This window comes from Macrotis lagotis, chromosome 1 (assembly GCF_037893015.1).
Source record: "Macrotis lagotis isolate mMagLag1 chromosome 1, bilby.v1.9.chrom.fasta, whole genome shotgun sequence".
In the NCBI taxonomy this organism is placed as follows: Eukaryota; Metazoa; Chordata; class Mammalia; order Peramelemorphia; family Peramelidae; genus Macrotis; species Macrotis lagotis.
The window spans coordinates 307029742-307043478 of NC_133658.1; the positions used below are offsets into that span (position 1 = coordinate 307029742).

Consider the following 13737-nt stretch of genomic DNA (forward strand, 5'->3'; position numbering starts at 1 on the left):
AAATGGGATGACTGTAGATACTCCTGGATGTGAGGCAATCAGGCTTAAGCTACTTGCTCAAGTTCATACAATTAATGTCTGAGTTTGGATTTGAACTCAGGTTTTTCTGATTTCAGGACCAGTGCTATACCCATTGCACCTAGCAGCTAAGTGTTTCAGAGGATAGAGGGTTGGGCCTGGAGTCAGGAAGACTCATCTTCCTGTGTTTAAATCAGGTTTCAGACTCTTAATTAGTTATGTGATCCTAAGCAAGTCACTTAATCCTGTTCACCTCAGGCTCTTAATACTAACTATGCTATCTAAAGGCCCACTCTGGCTCTGCTCTTTCTTTGAAGGATTTTAAAAGCAGTAACCACAGACAGATTAATCTGACCAATCTTGTACATCAGCCTTTAGAATTATTTTTGAAGATTCCTTTTGCGTTCTTAAACTTATTTTTTTCAGCTAGGACCTCCCTGTGCTGAATAATTTTAAATCATGCTACCTTGGAAGATTACTCTCATAGATGAGGAATTAATGATTGTTATGAAAAGTGCCACCTCCCCCCAAATCAGATATCATCAGTTTACAGTTTATAATCTAACATGGATTCTTCTCCAAAGAGAGCAAAGCCACAGAACAAAAACAAAAGTTTGTCATCAAAAGATTACAAAACAGGGTGGAGTAAGATGGCAGAGTAAAAGGAAGTATTTTTGCTTCCTCCTCCACAATAATTTAGATAAGTACCTGACTAATCCAGGAAAAAAATCCTAGTGAGTCAGTCATTTTTGCAGAACGGGATGCTTGGGGAAACAGAGAGATCTGCAGACACTGAAGCCAGAGCTGGCCCTGGAATGGGTACTGGACAGGAGAAGTTGATCATTGGCATACACTATACAGAAGCAAATGAGCACAGTTCTCCAGTGTCTGACAAACCCAAAGATCTCAGCAATTGGGATAAGAATTCACTATTCCACAAAAACTATTAGAAAAATTGAAAAGTAATCTGGCAAGAACTAAGCAAAGAACAACCTCTTAAGTCATATCAAGATAAATTGAAAATGGGTACATAATTTAGAAATAAAAGGTAACATGATAAGCAAATTTGTAGATCATGGAAGAAATTACCTGTCAGATCCATGGATAAGATGATGCAATGGTCATATTTGTGACCAAACAAGAAAGAAATGACAAAATAGCTCACTTAGATTACATAAAGTTATTTCCATAAATAAATCAACTAAAATTCAAAGCAAAAAGCTGGGGGGAAGGGGCAAAGGAACTCTTTGCAGAAAGTTTCACTGATAAAAGTCTCATTTTTAAGATATAGAGGGTCTACCTAGCTGTGTGGCCTTGGGCGAGCCACTTAACCCCATTTGCCTTACAAAAACCTAAAAAAAAAGCCAAACCAAAAAAAAAATATAGAGGGTCAAATTAACAAGATGATAGCATTTCTAAATTATTAAGTAGTCAAAGGATATGAATAATTTAGAGGAAGAAATCCAATCTATCAACAGCCTTATGAAAATATTCCAAATCACTAGTAGGGAAATGCAAATTTATTATTAGTACCTCCTCATACCCATCAGATAGACTAAGATAACAAAAATAGAAAATGACATGCTTGAGAAGATATGGGGGGAAAAAAGGAACACTAATGCACTGTGGAAAATTTGGGAACTAGTACAATCATTCTGAAAAGCAATCTGAGACAATGTCCAAAAAGCTATTAAAATATGGGTGCTCTTTGACCTTATAATACACTATTAGGTCTATGCCCCCAAAAGATCAAAGAAATAAGAAAAAAGATTCATATGTACAAAAAAATTTTGGCAGCTTTTTTTTTGTGATAGCAAACAACTGGAAAATGCCAGAATTTCCCTCAGTTGAGGAGTGCCTGAACGAGTTATGGTATAGGAATGCAATATTTGTAAAAAAAAAAAAAATGCTGCAGATGATTTCACAAAACTAGGAAGACTTCTAGGAACTGATGCAAAGTGAAGTAAGCAGAACTAGAACAATTTATACAGTAACAACAATATTGTAAAGATCATTTTTACTGTGAAGGACATAGTAACTGACAAGACCCAATATAATGACCCAACATAATTCCAAAAGGTTCAAGAAACACACCAACTCATTTCCAGAAATAGAGCTGATGGACTTGAGTGTATATTGAAGCAAATTTTCTTCTTTTTCTTTTAATGGACATAGCTAATAAGAAATTTGCTTTGTATAATACATATTTATAATGGTTTTCCTTTTCTTGCTTTCTGTCATTAGATAGGAATAAGGAAGGGGAAAGAAATAATATGGAACTAAAAATTAAATTTTTAAAAAGATTACAAAACATCTCATATGCCCCTTCTTGTCATCCTCCAAAATAAACACCTCTCTCATAACACCAGAGAATCAGGGAAACAAAAGGCTTCAGTTCCTACTGAAGCTTTCTAGACCTTGAGATACCTTCCTCAGACAAAGGTTAAAAAGCCCAGAATATTTCACTCTTAACTAGTGACAAAGGAGCATTGACTCACTCAGTGCTGAAAGTTTTTGTTTCTGCAGGGACAGAAGCAAAAGGTTACTTCAATAAAGCACCTACAGAAAAGAAATAAACTAAAGTCTTGCACATTTTGTTTCTATCACAAGTGTCTTCAGCCACTTCTCTTCAGCTTAGTGAAATGCAGAGGCCTGTAATTTTACTTTCAGCCTTAGTTCAGCACAGTTCTCCTCACTGGATATGATTTTTCTTAGCTGAAAGATTAAGTGTATTTACTTCGCAGGGATATTTCTGAGCATTATTTCTTAAGTAAAAAATTGTCTGATTTTTAAAAATAAACTTTTTATAATTCTTCAGTCTGAAATAGGATTCATATTTATAAAGTCATTTATGACAAGTATAGCTTTGGTGACAAAATACTTTAATGTTATGTAGATTCAGATTAATATTTATAATAAAGTTTATTGTCATATTTTTTATAAAAATACAAACTTTGAGAAAATATAAAGTGCTTTATAAATATTAACAATCTTTTCTCCCCCACAATGACTGCTCTCTCTAGGTTTTTAGTTCCAGAAAGCAAAGAATTATAGCAGCAGTTTTTTCACCTGATAGATCACAAGTTCCTTGAGCAAGGCCCATTCATTTTGTCTTTGCATCCCCAGTGCCCCTTGTAGTACCTGCAACACAGTAGATGCTCAAGAATTTGTTTATTGGTTGACCTACAAGCTCTTCATACAGTTAGCCTGACATAGTAAATAGAGTACTGGGTTTGAAGTCAGGAAGTCCTAGGTTCAGTTCCCATCCATGACATTTCCTAGCTCTGTGAGCCATAACAAGTCATTTTACCTCTTTGTATTTCAGGCAATTCCCTGGGATTAAGGCACAGATTGTGTTGATGGATAGACTTCTCACACCATGAACTCCAGCTCCCCATGCTGAAAGAAACCACAGATCCTTCCAGGAAGTTTTACATATGCAACTTTACAAATAAATATTTCACTACTAGCGAGCCAGATCAGAAAAACAACTACCAGAGGTCTGCTTCAGAATTCATATCCAAAAAACATCTCAGTAGAGTTCATTACACATAGAAAAATCCGAAATCGTCAAATTAGAAAACCATCTGACAGCACTCAAAATTCAGCTCTTAAGTGATTTTAAAATGCTGCAATGTGATGAGTCTTATTTACGAAGATTCCATATATTTATAGACATTTTATATGATTTTGACATACAGTGCAGTTCCCAGAGTTGTGTCCCTCACATCTGAATTTATAGTCAATTTATTCTAGGATGACCCCCAAATTCCTAATTTCCTGGAATTTTAGAACTGAATAGGGAAATTAGCAATTACTATCGAGCTGCCCTTCCCAATAGTATTGCAAACACCAAAAGGAGAGATAGCTCTTGACCCTGACCTAGTGGAAATATATATATAAAATTAAATAACTGAAAGAAAAAAGATCTTGATCCATTCAACACATAAATTGTGTTGAATGTAGAATGTAAGCTCCTTAAGTGCAAGATCTAACTCAAACTTTAATATCTATATTCAGCACCTAGGACAGAACCTGTTACACAGTGCACATTTAATATATGCTTGTTGGTTGATTGGTTGGTTGACTGACTGATAGGATAAACAGGCAGTACCAGGACCCACAAGATGCAAGGCAGAAGTATGAATTCAGGGCATCTGAGGGCCAGGAGAAAGGCCTACCAGGAGAAAGGGGACATTTATTTTTCTTGAACTTTTCCTTATTTCAATTTCATCGCCATCACCCAACCCTCCCCTTTAACCAAAAACAGGCAGTATTTTCATAGGTACCACAAAATAATAGCAGATTCTCAAAGCTAACAAAAGTTATTTCCCTCTGCCTCAGAAGAAAGAAGCATAAGCCCATATATTATCCATCCAAGAGATGCCCACCAACCTCCAGAGGTATTATGCTACTCAAATTTCAGTTTACAGTCAGTGTTCCAAGGATAGAATCTGGGAAGAATTTGATGGAAAAAAAGATTTTGGAGAGAGATCCTCAGGTGTTGAATACTACTGCAATCTGCAAGTGTTAAAGTCTCTAACAATATTCAGTGGCTAACAGGAACTGGGCATAACAGAGTTCAGTCTGGATTATACAAGATCTAAACTCAAAACTTCTCAAATAGACTCTTCGTGATCAAAGCAAAAGTCTGGCATCCATGAGGCTGAGCTGCTCACTTTCCTCTGGAGTGAGAGTGTTCCCTCTGAGCCTAAAATCATGAAAGGATAAGGGAGTTTCAGTTAAAAGGGTAAAAAACTATTGCAAATATTTTATAATCCACTTTATTTCTTTCAGAAAACTATAGTTCAAATACATCCTCAGATACTTTGTGTTATCCTGGAAAAATAGCTTCCTTCTTTAAGCCTTAATTTTTTTCTCTATGAAATAGGGATAATAATAGCACTAATTTCAGAGTTGTTATGAGGATCAAATGAGTTTTCTGTAATCTACTTTTTAAAAAAAACCTAAAAAGCACCAAATAAATATGAGTTATTAATTAATAAAAAACATTAGAAATCTTTAGTCATACAAAATTATAGAAACTGGAACTGGAAGGGCCTTTTGAGATCATCCAATCCAGCTCCCTTAGTTTTTAGAGATAAAGGAAATGAGGCCCACAAAGATGTAGCTTAATCAAGATGATTCAGATAATAAAGCAAAGGAGTAATCCAGGGCACTGGACACTAAAGACAGAACTCTTTCCACTAGACTGATTTCAGTTTCCTTAACTCCTATATGAGAGCAAAGACAGAATCTGTACATTAGTGTCTTTCATAGAAACATGATCCTGAAAAAATGACCATGATCTCTCACTGCTCCTTTCCTCTAACACATCTATTTCCACTCCCAGTGGTACTTAATTGAACATAGATCTAGGGAAAAGGCAGTGAGATATATGGGTCAAGGAACTGACAAGAGATAAATCAAGAAATTAAAACCACCCCATTCTGACTTGATAATGATCTGGGAATATAGCTGCTTGATCTTTGTTGACATACCCTGGGTAATAATTCACCTGATTTATTCAGCACTGAGTAAGCCTTTTTTTTAAAAGTGAAATACTGAGACTAACTCCTGTCTTTGTAATTTAAGTGAGAAACGGGAGGGGGAAAAAAGGTATAGAGAGGAATATTAAAAATAATTAAAGGAATGTAACTAAGAATGAATAATCGGACTGAAGGAAACATTTCACTTGTTAATGTGGAGTCATATACTAGAAGGCAGCTTAGTGGACCTGCAGTCAGATGTTTACTATCTGTATGATCCTGGACAATTCATTTAACCTTGTTTGCCTCAGTTCCTCCTCTGCAAAATGAGTTAGGGAAGGAAATGGCAAACCACTTCAGCATCTTTGACAAGAAAACACCCAAAGAGGTCACAAACAAAACGGAAACAATTGAACCAAAAACTATGGAAAATACTGGTAAGTCAGCTTTGGCAAATATACCCCTGAAATTAAGACTCAGTGATGGTTTTATAATGACAAAAATTACAATATGACTTTACAAAAACTTGGATACTACAGAATCATAGAATCATTTAGCTGGAAGGACCCCAAAAGTTATCTATCCCAAATCTGACCTGCTGCATCAATACAATATCTCTTTCTTACATACCTAAGAATATCTAATAACCACATATTCTCAAAACTGTGACAACAAAAAGTGAAAAACTTTTAACAAATCTTTACAAAAGGCATTTACAGGCTAAATCATATCCTTTGAAATATAGTCATATATAGTAATGTAGTTTGACCATTAAAAAATATTCTAGTTTGTCTTCCTGAGGGCAGAAGCTGCGATTTCTCCTTTCTTTTACAGCTACTGATAGAGTCCACATTGCTAGACTAGGGCTAGGCTAGGAGAAAGTCCTATCAAATACAGGTTGATAGCATTGATTAAAAAATTGAGGAATCAAGAGGAAAAACTTCCCAAAAGAAGGACAACTTACCAGACTGATTTGAGAGTAGTATTACTTTCCAGAACCTGAAGAAGGGCAGAAATACCTTGGTGGGTAATGCTGTTGTTGGAAAGCCTGGGAACAAATATGAAAACAATATTAACAATTTGTGAGATAGTGTTACAAATATTATTATACTCCCATTTTACAAAAAAAAGAAAATTGATACTCAGTGAGGATATATGTCTTGTCCATAGTTCCACATCCAGTCAGTTTCAGAGGAGTCAAGCTATAAACCCAGGTCTCCTAAACCCCAAGTCCACTGCCCTACAAATCTTAAGTTCTGGAATACAGTCTTCCTTTTAATCATTTCTATTATAGGGAGAAATAGAGATGGGATCAGTTTCATATACAGGAAAAATGAGATAACTTTACAAGGAGTATCTCAAAGCCTGCCCATTCTAAATTATCACACTCACCAGTCTGAATGCATCAGTTTTGGAGCTAACACATAGCTTCACTATAGAAGTTAAAGAATGAATTCTAATTGTGTTAACAACTTTCAGTTGTTTTAGCACTTTGCTTTCCTTACAACAACCCAATGGGATAGGTGGAACAAGAATTATTTTCATTTCATAAATGAGGATATTGCAACTTTGAGAGATCAAAATAGCCCGGCACATGATAAGTGCTTTTTGTAGACTAACTTGTGAATTAAGTGACTGAGGTCCTGGTTTTCTGGGGTGTTTCAAATATTTGTGTTCCCCAAGTGATTCTACCCTCTCTCTCCTTACCCCACCTACTCTAGCTATAGCAATCATTTAAGGATCAATTTATCAAGAAGCATTTATTAAGGCTCACAGGCACTGTACTAGATGCTGGGAATATAAAAATGAGTTAATTTGATGCTATCTCTAGTTTTGATCTTTACTAGCACATGAAGCCCCAAGTTCAATACTCTGGTGACAGTTATGCCAACATAAAGAAAACTATTCTTTAAATTAAAACAGTATTTCCATCTTCTTGTGCAAACATTTATAGGATAAGAGCCCAACCACAGTGACAGGCCAGCACGAGGCTAGGTACATGCCAGATAATGTCGGTCTTATATTAATCTAAGCTTCATGAAATAAAGTTGTTATGTTTGGAGGAGCAGGATTTGAGCTGTGGAATTATCTAAATTTGTACAATGGATCACATTATGAACCCCCCTTCCCCTCAGTCAGAATTTGCACTTCACCAGCACTTCTGCCAAAGTCTGATTTTTGCCAGTGTCTCCCACTAGTGTAACAAGTGGAAATGTTTCCCTCAAACAATTGGCATCTTCACAGCACCCAAAAGCAACACAAACAAGCAGATCTAAAGTGGATGTTTGTCTGTCAGAAAGCAGACGGTTTTCTACAGAGGCAGCTGTCTGCTTGTCACTAAAGACAAGTACTTTCCTGGGGACATATTTGCTAGGACAGATGCAACTTTGCTCCAGCACAGGCAGCATGTGATGTATCTCTTCAGCTATTCCAAAATGAGGCCTTTTGGCACAGGACATCACACAGCTCAAACCCTTAACTGCCAACTGCTTGATGATTTATTTTACATTTTAGTCTTATTTATCTTCCTGTAGGTCTAGTACAACCAGGTGATGTAAGGCATGGAGGGCTAGGGGGACAGATCTGCAGTCAGGAAGACAAGTTCAGATCTGGTCTCAGAAACTTCCTAATTGTGCTAGTCTGGGCAAGTCACTTAACCTTTATTCATCTCAGGTTCTTCAACTATATAATAATAGCTCTAGAGCAAGATAGTTTTAGATCCCATCCATTCTCCCTGTGAAATTGTTTTCATCGTAAAAGTTCCTATTGATCAAATTTCTACTTTTTGCTCATGAGGAATTTATTTTTATGATTATAATAGCTAATATTTAAGTAGCATTTTCAAGACTGTGAAGTAATTTAGGAAATATTCCTTCATTTGAACCTCACAAGCTTGTGAAGCAGGTTGTTATGACCATATCCATTTTACATTTGAAGAAACAGGCTGAAAAATGCTAAATGATTTGCTTAGGGTCACACAGCTAATCACTATCCAAAGGAAGATTTGAACTCATGTTTCCTAACTCCAAATTCAACACCTATCCACTATTCTAACTGGACATATATAAAACAGTATGATGGACAGCATGAAGCCCAGAAAGCAAAGGGTCCAGATAAGTCAAACAGTATCCTGAGTCACAGAACCATGAAAAGTTAAACCTTAGAGATCATCCAGTCCACCTCCCAATACTATTTTACAGATTAGGTGCAGAGAATAGAAAATTGTCCAAGGACCTACAACTAGTCAGTGACAGAGTCAGACACAAAACCCAATCTTGCATTTTTATATCCCATGCTGCTTCACCAAGACAGGATTTCTACTACTTCAGAATCCAACTCTTCCCCTGGATTGGATAGCATGTGGACCTCTATTAGCCTTGCAATGATAAAGCACATGTGACACAAATTGTGGTTTAGGACATCAACTCCTTCCCTCTTTACAGACAGTTACTTTCCAGAGACATTGCAATATTGTTTTCACAGCAATCATCAAATTCCTTACTTAAGGACTTTCAAACTTGAATTTTTCTTAAGTCCACGCACTAGGGTACACATGTCTTCATCTTGGAGACGATTCTCTTCAAGGCTAGCAAGGATACAAATAAAATCTGGTTATGCCATCATTACTATAGGTAGGCTCTACCTTAAGAAAAAACCCACATCTAATTTTCCAGTCTTACAAAAGAAGTAAATCTCAGAGTGACTATTCTCATTACATGATATTGCTACAAATTCTTTTTACTCAACAAAGAATTGGGTTGGGAGCTTCTTTAAGTACCAAACCCATTTAATGTACTTTAAATGGAATTTGATTTGCAAGTAATTTTTAGGTGCTAAATCCCTTCCTTAGAATCAGGTGCCCCAAGATGATGTAAATATGCATCAGACAGAAATGATTTGCTCTATCAACCAAGTACTGTCATATGCTTTCTTTGATGACCAAGCAGGATCTCAGTGCCTGCCTCCACCCTTGAAAATTCAAGCTTAAAAATTCAACTTTGATCTAAATATTAAATCTGCAACTATATCTTTTTATTAGTCCCATAACTGACCTCTTCAATAGAAGGTGTATTTAAATACAAGGGATAATAATAATCAATTCAGGATACAAACTTTTATTTTTTAAAGAAAAAAGAAAGAAGGGCTTCAAAGAGAAAATTATAATAGCTAACATTTGCATAGCACTTAAAGATATTTAAATTACTTTATAATATTTCATTTTATCTACAATCCAACCCTGGAAAGTCAGTGCTATTATTATCATCATTTTGTAGATAAGGAAACTGAATCAGAAGGACTAATGACTTGCTCAAGCAAGTGCCTGTGGCTGTATCTGAACACAGGTCTTCCTGATTTCAAGTTCAGCCTCTAAGTTTATCCACTCCCCTACCAAACTGCTTGCAGGTAAAGAAGAAAAAAGAGCCAGGAGGGATAACAGGTTTATGGCAAAAGGAATAAGAATAGAATAATGGGACCTAAATAAAAAAGGAAAAAGAAATACCCTGAACATTTAAAGCTACCTATTTGAGGTTCTTCTTTCAAAGAAGAAAGAACTGGACCCTTTGGAGAATCAAAGGATCAGAGAGGGAGAGTTGCGGTTCCTTAAGACCCATGGTTATGATCAGGTGAAATGTCATTCAGTAAAAGTCAGAGAAAGAAAAGAGTAGGGGGGTGGTAGACAATGAAACCCTGTTGAAGGCAGCTGCTTTTCATCTTAATGATAACAATGAAGAGAGCTACTGACTTTTCAGGAAATGTGGCAAGGAAGCTCTGAAGTTTTATCAGATCTGATGACTACTATCTATTTCTAGTGATTCATATAGAAACAAATCTTATTGCTGTGTCTTTCTATCCTTAGAGCTTTCTATCTCTAGAGCTTTCTATCCTTAGAGCTCTAAAGTAAGTGATTAATAATGCTTGTCAACTATCTATTAGAAAGACACTAGAAAGTATTCCTAAAACTTAGAAAGTTTTAGGAAAGAAACTGAAGGAGATCATTTGCATATGGGTCATATTTTCATCACCTTCAATGGCTCAAAGATAAGGGTTTTATAAGAGAAAGTTCTATTTGTGAAGTAAACAGCTGGATAAGATAGTGTCTGAGAATAAGATATGCATTATGGACTAAGGTTTAAAATTTAGGAATTATGGGCTCTAGATCCAGGTGCAGTGAATATAATGCAGGTAAGAAATATATCTGCCTGGAGTATTCCAAGTCTAATTTCAAGGACTGAAAAGAGAAAAAAGTGTCAGAAAGCTTGGGAAAAAAAATAATCAAGATGTCCAGAAATGTACAACTGGCAAATCCCAAGGAAGGAACCAGCAGTAAAACTGATGACCTCAGATAGCTGTACATAATGCATAACATAGTTAAAATGATAGATGAACAGGAGATGACAAATTTGTCCCATAGTTATCACTTTCATGTGGTGGAATAGAACCCATGACTAGAAAATGGCTCTGGAAAGGTTTACCTTATTAAAAATTAACAAAATGACCATGAAGAAGTCAAGGACAGAAAAACCCTACATCAAAGCACTTTCTGTACTGCTCAAAGCACTAGAAAATAATAGAGAATGGCTAAACAACAGTACATAAATGTGATAGGATATTACTGAGGTCCAAAAATTGCAAATATGAAGAATTCTGAAAAGCACAGGAAACTCATATAGATACAGAGGTAAACATGCAGAATCAGAAAAAAATGTTGATAACTACAATAGCAGAAAGGACAAACAAAAGCCAAAATGAACAATATTATTATGATGATCAAGTTTGACTCTTCTTAGTTGGTGGGAATAGGAAGAGGAGAGATGGGATGATTATATGAAATGCTTCATTTACTATCAAATAGGTTGATGTGTTGGTTAGTTTTACTGGAATGCTCCTATCTCTTTCCCCCTCTTAAAAATTTTATATTATAAATGATGATTTGTTAGGTATGGAAGAGGGAAGGAATATCTGGAAATGAGGGCAATGTAAAAAAAACACCAACAAAAATAAGGAAAAAATGAACAAGATAAATAGAGAAGGAAGAACAAGTATCAATATTATGATGATGATGATGATGATGAAAAGTAAAAGAATAGCTAATATTAGTTGGTGTTTTAAAATTTGCAAAAATATTCTAATTTGACCATAAAAACTCTGTAAAGTAGTATTTTGATTATCCCCATTTTACAGGAAAGGAAACATATTCAGAAAAATTAAGTAATCTATCTGGGATCACATTTAATAGTAAGTGCTGAGTCAGGAGCCAAACTCAGAAGGTCCTGGTTCCAAGCCCAAAACTATGCTCACTGTATAATGCTGCATCTCTACACTATTCTCTAGCTAGTCTTATATATCTCTCCTAATTTCCACAATCAAAAAGCCATTCTTTCATATGGACTTGTGAAGTAACCTTCTGGTCTCTCCCTCCTCCAAATTAATCCTCTTAACTGCTGCCAAAGTAATATATTCCTAGAATCTGGATCCAACCACATCTCTTCTCATCCAAGAACCTTTAGGAGACCTGAGATAAAATACAGATTTTTCTGTCTCCCTTCTTCACAATCTGACCCTTCAAAATGGCCAATATATCATTATTCATGTACTGATATCTAATTATATAATGTATGTATACTTATGTTAATTTATAGTTCTCCAAATCTAACACTTCATCTGTTTAGAGCTTTTGCTCAGGCTGTCCTTTATGTTTGTAACCTTCTCACCACTGCCTCTTGGAATCTCTAGCACCCCTGAAGGTTCATTTCAAAGACTGCCTACTACAAAAGGGCTTTCTTAATTCTCCCAGTTTTTAGTGATCTCCCTTCCCCTAAGACAACTTTGAAATCAGTTTGCATGGATTTTGTATTTATTAATACATACAGTAGAATGTAAATCTCTCTAGCTGGGACCATTTTGCTTTTGTCTTTGTAATCCCAGTAATTAACAGAGTAGGCATATATTAAATGCTCGCTGAATTTCATTGACTGGAAAGGAATAGGCAAAAATCTAGGGCCTAGAGCTTATGGGTAAAGATCAACATGAGGCAGAAACAAAAGTAATAGTAGACCTATAACAGCATTGAATGACTAAACAAGTTGTAATACATTAATTGAATGGAATATTATTATACATTAAGAAATAATGGATATGGAAATATAGAAAAAAAGCATGAACATGGAAATGATAGTAGTATCTTCAATGATGTAAATGGAAAGAATAATAACTACATCAAAGAAATTTAACTATATGCAATTATTATGATCAAGGTAAAGAACTACAGGTACAGAACATTTCATATATTGTTAGACTTAGCTCACATGTAAATTTTATCAAACTTTCTTTCTCTTAAAAAATTCTTTGTTATAAGGAATGGCTCATTGACTAGGGGAGAGAGATCTCTTTGTAAGTTAAGGTAATGTAAAAACAAAAGAGTTCATCATCCAACCTTTCTGGAGAGCAATTTGGAACTATGCCCAAAGGGCAACAAAAATGCACATACCCTTTGATCCAGCAATACCACTACTGGGTATATACCCTAAAGAGATGATAAAAAAGGGTAAAAACATTGCTTGCACAAAAATATTCATAGCAACCCTGTTTGTAGTGGCAAAGAATTGGAAATCAAGTAAATGTCCTTCAATTGGGGAATGCAAACTTAGCAAACTGTGCTATATGTATGTCATGAAACACTATTGTTCTATTAGAAACCAGGAGACATGGGAATTAGGGGAGGCTGGGGGGATCTGCATGAATTGATGCTGAGTGAGATGAGCAGAACCAGAAAAACACTGTACACCCTAACAGCAACATGGGGGTGATGATTAACCTTGATGGACTCCCTCATTCCATCAGTGCAACAATCAGGGACAATTTGGGGCTATCTGCAATGGAGAATACCACCTGTATCCAGAGAAAGAACTGTGGAGTTTGAAGAAAGACTAATGACTATTACCTTCAATTTAGGAAAAAACTGATATTGTCTGATCATGCTATCTCTTATACTTAATTTTTCTTCCTTAAGGATATGATTTCACTCTCATCACATTCAGTTTGGATTACCATGGAAACAATGTAAAGACTGGCAAGATGCCTTCTGTGGTGGTAGGGGGGAGGGAAACAAGACTAGTGGATGAATCGTAAAACTCAAAATAAATAAAATCTTTAAGCAAAAGAATGAGTTCAATAAAAATGAAAAAAATAAGGAATACTGACTACCTAAAAAGAAATAGGAAATAAATAA

At 35.6% G+C, this 13737-nt stretch overlaps 1 protein-coding gene across 6 annotated transcripts in view; it reads right to left on the reverse strand.

Annotated features, from left to right (window-relative positions):
• Positions 1–163: 163 nt before the first annotated feature.
• Positions 164–13737, reverse strand: part of NOD2 (nucleotide binding oligomerization domain containing 2) — a 45637-nt gene continuing 32063 nt past the window's right edge. For all 6 annotated transcript variants that reach the window (XM_074211340.1, XM_074211339.1, XM_074211343.1 and 3 more), the window contains 3 exons: positions 9010–9093; positions 6472–6555; positions 164–4729 (listed from right to left, as the gene is read on the reverse strand). In XM_074211340.1, the coding sequence (XP_074067441.1) occupies positions 4657–4729; positions 6472–6555; positions 9010–9093 (241 nt within the window). In that variant the 3' untranslated portion in view covers positions 164–4656. The remainder of the gene's footprint in view (positions 4730–6471; positions 6556–9009; positions 9094–13737) is intronic.